At 40.9% G+C, this 10,093-nt stretch overlaps 1 protein-coding gene and 1 long non-coding RNA gene across 10 annotated transcripts in view; one reads left to right on the top strand and one right to left on the bottom strand.

The window, feature by feature from the left end:
* LOC116693234 (uncharacterized) overlaps positions 1 to 10,093 on the bottom strand; it is a 23,020-nt gene that overhangs the window by 9,846 nt on the left and 3,081 nt on the right. The gene's annotated exons all lie outside the window — the stretch shown is intronic.
* The window catches only part of ikbkg (inhibitor of nuclear factor kappa B kinase regulatory subunit gamma), an 18,056-nt gene that overhangs the window by 3,393 nt on the left and 4,570 nt on the right, over positions 1 to 10,093 (top strand). For 3 of the 9 annotated variants that reach the window (XM_032522026.1, XM_032522028.1, XM_032522027.1), the window contains exons 4-13: positions 681 to 755; positions 847 to 936; positions 1,566 to 1,746; positions 2,850 to 2,916; positions 3,179 to 3,226; positions 4,518 to 4,620; positions 4,732 to 4,847; positions 5,554 to 5,706; positions 7,178 to 7,250; positions 7,347 to 7,481. In XM_032522026.1, coding sequence (XP_032377917.1) covers positions 681 to 755; positions 847 to 936; positions 1,566 to 1,746; positions 2,850 to 2,916; positions 3,179 to 3,226; positions 4,518 to 4,620; positions 4,732 to 4,847; positions 5,554 to 5,706; positions 7,178 to 7,250; positions 7,347 to 7,481 — 1,041 coding nt within the window. The remainder of the gene's footprint in view (positions 1 to 680; positions 756 to 846; positions 937 to 1,565; positions 1,747 to 2,849; positions 2,917 to 3,178; positions 3,227 to 4,517; positions 4,621 to 4,731; positions 4,848 to 5,553; positions 5,707 to 7,177; positions 7,251 to 7,346; positions 7,482 to 10,093) is intronic. The other 6 variants (XM_032522029.1, XM_032522031.1, XM_032522032.1 and 3 more) reach the window with 6 other exon arrangements.

The following is a 10,093-nucleotide window of genomic DNA, read 5'->3' on the forward strand; positions in this document are numbered from 1 at the left end:
AGCTGTCCTATCATATAAAAGCGTAAAAGACCAAAAATCATCTTAAAAGAAAAAAAAAAGTACAATTAAGGACGCCTGGATAGCTCAGTTGGTAGAGCGGGCGCCCATTTTTAGAAGTTTATTCCTCAACGCAGTGGGCCGGGGTTCAACTCCAACCTGTGGCTCTTTGCTGCATGCCCTTTCTCTCCGCTTTCACATCTTCAGCTGTCCTGTCAAATAAAGGCCTAGAAATGCCCCATTGTAGTGCAGTGTCAACATAAATACAGTACAAACTGTACATAATAATATATACGTACAGGTTAATATAACATGAGTTCAGATAAGATAAAACTTTATTGTCTGTTCACACAGAAATGTTTCTTGCATCGTCTGCTGCTACAAACAAATGAGAGTTTCACCATTACATAGCTTCCACTGTTATATTTTATAACGTTGTGTTGATGTGAATGCAGCAATGGTGATCAAATCAGGATTTTTACAGAGAGGGCTGGTGACAGAAGGTTGCTGTTAAGTTTTCAGCCTGTGTGAGCATTCTGAAGGAGCAAACGTCTATTTAGTCCATAGTGTATAAAACACACAAACATGTGGGCAAAACAACTTGAAACCACATTAGAACTGCGTCAAGAATTGGTGTTCTGCTTTTTAAATGTTTCCTGTGGATGTTGACACACTTGTTTCAGACACTAGATCAGCGGGAGAAGAAGATAGTTGAAGAGTCGAATCAACACACTCAGACCACGCCACCTCGCAGCCTGGTAAGACGCATGACCCTGTGGATCCCGTGTGGCTTTTGTTTTAAGTGTGTTGTTTATTTTTGTTATTTAACTGGTATGTCTGTGTGTCTAGGATGATGCAAGTGTGTGTAGCACCCTCCCCTCTCCCTCCACCTCAGTCTCAGAGGTATGGGGGGAGATATTGGGCGGGGAAAATGGCCAGGTGAGCCTGCTCACTGCATCCTGCATACCTGCAATAAGATCCCTCCGCTTACACCCTGTGGCCGTCCCACCTCTAGTTAAATGCTTCCCCCCACCTTAACTTTAATTGCATTCAGGCAGAGGTTAGACATCCTGACTTTCTACTCGGAAAAATAACATGGGATGGCCTGCGACGTCAGAACTGTAAATACACAAACCTGGCACTAATCACCATGCAGCATTAAAAGCATGTTTAATAATAAACTAGCACCAGCTATGTTACGGCCAACTGTGCCTTACATTAGGCAACATAAATCTTGAGGTCATCCATGTTTTTTTCTCATATTTCCGAGCAGGAGCATGGATTGAATGATAGTTGGACACGTTCTTACTTTGAATGGAGCACAGCATTTACACACAGCTCAAATCCACCAATGTATCCCTTTTTTATTTTTTTAAATCACTCTCTCTCCTTTTTTAAACCTCCATTTGCGTTCTCTCACATCTTTGTGTATTTCTACTTTTTGCTTGGTGTTAGTCCTGTAGCCCAGGGTGAACAGGGTCTGTCTCTATCCAATTCCCTCCGGTCTTCACATCCCTCCGTGCATCCATTCATCCCTGGTTCTTTCACTTTTGTGTCTCTCTCCACAGCCAGTGGAAGGTGCCAACGAGTTCCTCCAGTTGCTGAAGAGCCACAAAGAGAAACTGGAGGAAGGGATGAGAGAGCTGAGGATGAAGAATGAAGAGCTGGAGAGGGAGAGGGAAGAGGGAGAGAAAGACCGAGAGCGAATGCGGCGCTGCATTGACCAGCTACGAACCAAACTGGCACAGGTAACACGGTGTAGAAACCGGTGCACTGATGTAGTACTGCAGATGAGCAGGATGGACATTACAAAAGGCAAACCTAAGGTTAAGAAAGGTGGGTTTTTGAATTTTAGGTCAAGAAAAAGCTTGAGGTGGCCCATGCAACATTTTCTCTTCCTTTTTATGTGAGCTTTAGTCTTAAGAGTTTTTCAAGTCAGATTCAACATACCCTTTCAAAGGAGAATTCTAGTTTTTTTTCAACGTGGGTCTTGACGCCTATATTGTAGGAATTCAGGAATGATGACTCAAGTGGGGAATATTGGGGCAAGCATTGTAAACCATTTCAACACTTTGAGTCCAAACAAAGTAAATACAAGTGGGTTTCCGCCTGGATTAGGTGTTGTTGCTCACTGCGAGGGGATACACTTCTCAGGCAATGTTCTGGCTAACCAAGCTAGCTGTCTGTTTCAATTTAAAGTGGTACTTCAGTTTATTAAGTATAAATTCACCAGTTAGTAGCATCAACGCAGCACAGGACGAGATAGGCTGGACCACTTGTGAATTTCGTGAGTGTCAGAGAGAGACAAAATTCTAAATGCGAGAAAATGGATTTGACAAGGTTTCTTAATTCACACATGCTAGTGCAGTTTAAAAACAAATGTGTTTGTGGCCAGGGTGGTAGTGGGTATAAGCCTCGAAGTATATGTGCGCCTGCACATAAACTTTGAGGCTTATGTCTCGACGCAGAGGTCCAGGGTTTGAGTCTGAACTGTGATGATTTCCTGCGTGTCTTCCCCCCTCTCTCTCCCCTTTCTCACCAAGCTGTCCTGTCCATTAAAGGTGGAAAAGCCCAAAAATAATCCTTAGAAGAAGAAAAAAGGTCTTGCAAGAGGCCGTACTATTATTTTATTATTATTTTCCAGACAAAGTTACAAAGTACTTTACATGATTAACCATTCTTAAAAGATTTCAGGACTAGAATGATGCATATAAAATCAGACAATTACAAATGAGACAATTACAGTATATCCCCAATTATAATATAAGATAAATACAGGGTGCCCCTGTTACATGTTGATGTTAAGAATCCGATGCCTTGTCTGTGATCTTAAAGACTTGTATAAATATTTTTACAGGCAAGCAATGTTACTGAGGAGGTCGTTCAACATCGCTCTGAGGCACAGCACTCCTCTGACTGGTAGGACCTTTTCCCTCCTAGTACAAAATACTTCAATGAAACTAATGGCACTAAACTGGCTTTCTGTGTTTAACTAGTTGTCATTAGCAGCTTTTGGATTGAGTGCTGTTTAATTAATCTTAACTATACTGTCTATCTGCAGACAAGTCTGGTCTCTGGCATAAGGACACCAGCATGCTTTTTTTTTCATTTCCGCTTGATAAAAAGGCTCAATTTCTGAGATGTCTTCCCCCTCCTTCCTCTCTTTCTGTTCCCTTTCCAGCTCTAGCCTGGCTAAACTCACAGAGCAGCTTCAGGCCACACAGGGCAGGTGAGCCCACAGCTCTGTGTGGCTTTCTCTTTCTCACTGTGTGCATGGCTTCTTCCTACAGTTCTGTCTTCCTGTTACTGGTGCCACTTGCCTGTCTCTATATCTTTGTGCTCAGATTGTTTCATCTATGTGTTTTGTTTTGTTTTGTTTTAATCCATTGTTTATGTGTAAATAAGTTATCATTTTTAATTTTCTTTTTCTGTCATATGTTGTATTATATGAACCATCACAAGACTATGCAATAGGATTTTAATTTAATACTAAAAGTTGCCTTTTGTTAGCTTACCCTTTAACAGCATACAAGCAAACTCAATTGGACAGAACATTTTTTTAAACAGTGTAGAGTAGAATGATTTCAGACCAATATTGCAATTCTGAATTAGATTACATTTATGTTCTATAAATTTAACCGAGGGCTTGTATGTGTGGTCTACATTGTATTTATTGAAGCAAGACTGTACCAAGCATAATCCTAAAAAGGGTTTCTTTTTTTATAGAAAAGTCAACTTGCCTAGTTTTATGTCGACAAACTGATCATTTTAGCCCACATTAAAATATTATATTAGTACTTTATTCCGCATTACTGTCCCTTATTTAAATATGATCTGATATTAAGTTAACGTTAAGGCTAGCATAACGGTAGCGTGTGCGTGTGCGTGTGTGTGTGTGTGTGTGTGTGTGCGCGCGCGCGCGTGCGCACACAGTGTATATATAAGAGCCCAACCGATAAACTATTTTTAAGACCGATACAAATATTTGGTTATTTAAAAATTCGATATTCCGATATATTGGCCGGTATACTGTATATTCAAAAATATATCCGGAAACGCTTAACAAAAACAGATTTTCCTAACATTAGTTATTTGTAGTTATGAGTTCTCACTATAATATAAGAATTTGTTTTATTGTCAGAACAGAACAGAGGAACATCAAAATATACTAAAATTCTGATAAATAAAATGTATAAAATAGTGTTGCCAACAGGGAATGTGTAGAGCGCCCTCTGGTGGACAGACTGTGCAACTCCAACACTCATAACATGGTTAACCCTCCTTTTTTATTTATTTTTAACTATTCAGTCATCAGAATAATTGATTTGTCATTATAAAGGATTCTGATGAATGAATATTTAAATCGGCCATTATAAATGTCAATACCGATAGATCGGGATTTAACAAAGGTGTGACTCGCTTAAAACTCTTTGAAATTGCGATATAAGAATTATCAATCGTTCAGCCCTACTTTATATATTGTAATAATACATAGTGTATGTGTTTATATTGGAAATTAGGTATCGTGAGTTGGAGGAGAAGCTGGATTTCTTGCAGAAGAGTTCAGCTCAGCGGGACAGAACTGAAGCTCTGCTCAAACAGAAGGACAAGGACTGTGCACAGGTATCAGCAGCTTTGTTCAGAACTTCTAACTACTGAAGTAACAGATGGTGGCACTGAAGCAAGCAGCCCTGAAATATCAACTTTAATTGATTTTTTTTGTATTTTTTAAAGCTGGCCAAGGACTGTGAGGCTCTGAAAGCTCAAGCGACTTCCCTTTTAGGAGAACTGAATGAGAGACAGAGCTGCCTGGACAAAAGCGAGCATGAACGCAAAATGGTGGAAGAAAAGTAAGCTGTCACGTCATCATGAATACAAATAGTAGGGATGACCCCGAATGTTCAATGCTTCAAAGGAAAGAGCCTGATTCGCCTGCCAGTCTCAAAGTCAAAGCTCAGAACAAAGATTCTCACGATGAGATGAGACGGTGTTTCATCTTTATAGCACAATGACTCTTTGTACTTCAGTCCAAACTTCAGACTTTCAGGCTTTTTCATAGCTGGATATCATTTGCTGCGTCTGAATATAAATGTTGATAGCGTTAGTGGTAGTGAGATGATTGCTACAGCTGCATTTCTAGTGATAAGTTATCGAAAATGTTTCATTTCTCTGATTAACTGCTTTGTTTTAACAAGGCTCGCTCCCCTCAGTCACTCTCAAAGTCACTCGAACCATGCACCATGCTCGTGGGTGCTGCAACTTTTCCCTGCAGCGTTCTAAAATATGTTTTGTCACATTGCGAAACTTTGAAGCTTTTAATAAACCTTTTCAAAGTGGGTGAATAAATCCAACCGCCCTTCTGGCAGACTAAAGTTTCACTTTCCATAATCCGTAACCGACCGTCGCCCCCACCCACGCAATTCAACAATTAGTTGACAATAGGCAAGACTCAACAATTCTAACGGGACGCCTCGAACGTACAGTATGTAGAGACCTTTCATCTGTAGGTGTGTACGCGTGCTTATGTCCTCATCCCTACTCTACGTTTGTGTGCAGGCTGTGCAATAAAATGAAGGCCCTGCAGGTGGCAGAGCGGGAGCTGGAGCAGCAGAGGAAGCAGCATCATGTGGCCATGGACAAGCTGCTGCTGCAGACCCAGAGCCTGGAGCAGGCCCTGAAGACAGAGAGACATGTCGTCACAGAGGAGAGGTGGGTTCAACTTATTATAATATTTAGAAAGATTTGTTTTAGAGAGGGAAAGATTTCTTTCACGTGCATTACAAAAGTGCAGTTATCCTGTCACATTGTAGTCAACATTCAGTGAACATAATAGAAACTCCTGTTTAGTACCAGGATGAACCATCAAGTCCAAAAAATATATAATTTTTTTTTAATCTTGTACAAACAAGACATTAACACATTTGAATTGAAATTTAATTTAATTATCTTCTGCTCACAACATTAAAAAACTTCAGTTTTGGGGACTTCAGTGTGTCTGTAACAATACATTACAGTTTCCTTCTACATTTGTGACGGTAAAGGTCCAGTGTGTAACATGTTTAGTTGTTCATTATTAAAATCGGTGTTGCCCGTTCACTAACTTCTCTTTTGACTTTGGCCCACCCATGAGAGAGAGACATCATGGCATCATGTGGTCAAGGCCACACCCCCCGCCTACACCTTGCACCCCTCCTTCTCCTCAAAGATTTAGAAATTACACATATTAAGGAAATCTCATTGTGGGACTGGGTCTAGGGGCTGTAATTCTGCACCAAGGCTGAGTTTTGGGAACAAAACTTCAAATATGTTATTAGGAGACCACTAAGGTCTCGATAAAAGAGTCTTCAGATACAGTATTAGGGGACCACTAAGGTCTATATAAAGAGACTTCGATACAGTATTAGGGACCACTAAGGTATATATAAAGAGACTTCAGATACAGTATAAGGACACTAAGGTCTATATAAAGAGACTTCAGGTACAGTATTAGGGCCACTAAGGTCTATAAAAGAGACTTCAAATACAGTATTAGGGACCACTAAGGTCTCTATAAATGAACTTCAGATACAGTATTAGGGACCACTAAGGTCTATATAAAAGAGACTTCAGATACAGTATTAGGGGACCACTAAGGTCTATATAAAGAGACTTCAGATACGTATTAGGGACCACTAAGGTCTATATAAAAGAGACTTCAGATACAGTAATAGGGACCACTAAGGTCTATATAAAAGAGATTCAGATACAGTATTAGGGGACCACTAAGGTCTATATAAAAAGGACTTCAGATACAGTATTAGGGACCACTAAGGTCTATATAAAAGCATCCAAAGAGCACCATGTCATGAGACTTTTAATACATCCATGCACAAATTGAAAATCCAAATTTCCGGAACAGGAGTCTTCTTTTTCTTCCAGAAAAAGGATATTGAAAAGAGCAAGAGATTGGCTTTTTGAACCATAAAGGACTACCATAGCTGTAATATGCACTTGGAACTGCGTAGCATATACGATCTCTACGCTAGATGGGAGAAATTCGGACACATTGGAACTGCATCACTGTAGTACTAAATTCTGCTGGGTTTTGGTCAAAATTCCTCAAAACTGTGACCAGCACGACATCTGAGATTCAATACAATACTGTTTGGAATAATGTTGTTTCCCTTTTTTCCCCTCTCAGGAAAAAACTGACCCAATTGCAGCATGCCTACACGTGTCTATTCAGAGACTATGATTCTAAACTGAAGAGCGAGGTAAAAACACATTTAATTATCTATTTACCCTCACAAGTTTTCTCTCTTACTTATGGATTCAGGTCTAACGTTGATCTGTGTGTGTTTGTTTTCCAGGGGGGAGATCTGTGCAGCCGACTAGAGGACGCAGAGAGAGCGCTGGCCCTGAAGCAGGATCTGATTGATAAACTGAAGGAGGAGGTGGAGCAACAAAAAGGCTCCCTGGAGACTGTTCCGGTCCTCACTGCACAGGTACAGATTAGAGGATGGATACCCGACCCGAGCCCGACGGGACCCGACGGGACCCGACGGGCCTGTGATAAGTTATCGAAAATGTTTCATTTCTCTGATTAACTGCTTTGTTTTAACAAGGCTCGCTCCCCTCAGTCACTCTCAAAGTCACTCGAACCATGCACCATGCTCGTGGTGCTGCAACTTTCCCTGCACGTTCTAAAATATGTTTTGTCACATTGCGAAACTTTGAAGCTTTTAATAAACCTTTTCAAAGTGGGTGAATAAATCCAACCGCCCTTCTGCAGACTAAAGTTTCACTTTCCATAATCCGTAACCGACCGTCGCCCCCACCCACGCAATTCAACAATTAGTTGACAATAGGCAAGACTCAACATTCTAACGGGACGCCTCGAACGTACAGTTGTAGAGACCTTTCATCTGTAGGTGTGTACGCGTGCTTATGTCCTCATCCCTACCTACGTTTGTGTGCAGGCTGTGCAATAAAATGAAGGCCCTGCAGGTGGCAGAGCGGAGCTGGAGCAGCAGAGGAAGCAGCATCAGTGGCCATGGACAAGCTGCTGCTGCAGACCCGAGCCTGGAGCAGGCCCTGAAGACAGAGAGACATGTCGTCACAGAGGGAGGTGGGTTCAACTTATTATAATTTAGAAAGATTTGTTTTAGAGAGGGAAAGATTTCTTTCACGTGCATTACAAAAGTGCAGTTATCCTGTCACATTGTAGTCAACATTCGTGAATATAATAGAAACTCCTGTTTAGTACCAGGATGAACCATCAAGTCCAAAAAATATAATTTTTTTTTAATCTTGTACAAACAAGACATTAACACATTTGAATTGAAATTTAATTTACTTATCTTCTGCTCACAAATAAAAAACTTCAGTTTGGGGACTTCAGTGTGTCTGTAACAATACATTACAGTTTCTTCTACATTTGTGACGTAAGGTCCAGTGTGTAACATGTTTAGTTGTTCATTATTAAAATCGGTGTTGCCCGTTCACTAACTCTCTTTTGACTTTGGCCCACCCATGAGAGAGAGACATCATGGCATCATGTGGTCAAGGCCACACCCCCCGCCTACACCTTGCACCCCTCCTTCTCCTCAGATTTAGAAATTACACATATTAAGGAAATCTCATTGTGGGACTGGGTCTAGGGGCTGTAATTCTGCCACCAAGGCTGAGTTTTGGAACAAAACTTCAAATATGTTATTAGGAGACCACTAAGGTCTATATAAAGAGTCTTCAGATACAGTATAGGGGACCACTAAGGTCTTATAAAAGAGACTTCAGATACAGTATTAGGGACCACTAAGGTCTATATAAAAGAGACTTCGAATACAGTATTAAGGACCACTAGGTCTATATAAAGAACTTCAGGTACAGTATTAGGGACCACTAAGGTCTTAAAAGAGACTTCAAATACAGTATTAGGGACCACTAGGTCTATATAAATGAGACTTCAGATACAGTATTAGGGACCACTAGGGCTATATAAAAGAGACTTCAGATACGTAGTAGGACCACTAAGGTCATATAAAAGACTCAGATACAGTATTAGGGACCACTAAGGTCTATATAAAAGAGACTTCAGAACAGTAATAGGGACCACTAAGTCTATATAAAGGACTTCAATACAGTATTAGGGACCACTAAGGTCTTATAAAAGAGACTTCAATACAGTATTAGGGACCACTAGTCTATATAAAAGCATCCAAAGAGCACCATTCATGAACTTTTAATACACCATGCACATTGAAAATCAAATTTCCGGAACAGGAGTCTCTTTTTTTCTTCCAGAAAAGGATATTGAAAAGAGCAAGAGATTGCTGTTTTTGAACCTAAAGGACTACATAGCTGTAATATGCACTTGGAACTGCGTAGCATATACGATCTCTACGCTAGATGGAAATTCGGACACATTGGAACTGCATCACTGTAGTACTAAATTCTGCTGGGTTTTGGTCAAAATTCCTCAAACGTGACCAGCACGACATCTGAGATTCAATACATACTGTTTGGAATAATGTTGTTTCCCTTTTTTCCCCTCTCAGGAAAAATGACCCATTGCAGCATGCCTACACGTGTCTATTCAGAGACTATGATTCTAAACTGAAGAGCGAGGTAAAAACACATTTAATTATCTATTTACCCTCACAAGTTTTCTCTCTTACTTATGGATTCAGGTCTAACGTTGATCTGTGTGTGTGTTGTTTTCCAGGGGAGATCTGTGCACCGACATGAGGACGCAGAGAGAGCGCTGGCCCTGAACAGGATCTGATTGATAAACTGAAGGAGGAGGTGGAGCAACAAAAAGGCTCCCTGGAGACTGTTCCGGTCCTCACTGCACAGGTACAGATTAGAGGATGGATACCCAGCCCGAGCCCGACGGGACCCGACGGGACCACGGGCCGCCGGGTTCGAACGATTTTTACAAAGGATGCTCGGGTTCGGGTCGGGCTTGGTCACATCAGCGCGATAGCATTGAACATTTTAAATTTAAAACAGCTTATTATGTAGGTAATGGCGCTTGTGCCCCGTTGCATTGATGCGCTCATCTGTTGACATTTCCGAATGCCTTCCTACAATTGCTTAAAAGCGGCTTTCCACACAA

Source organism: Etheostoma spectabile, chromosome 7 (assembly GCF_008692095.1).
Source record: "Etheostoma spectabile isolate EspeVRDwgs_2016 chromosome 7, UIUC_Espe_1.0, whole genome shotgun sequence".
Lineage (NCBI taxonomy): Eukaryota > Metazoa > Chordata > Actinopteri > Perciformes > Percidae > Etheostoma > Etheostoma spectabile.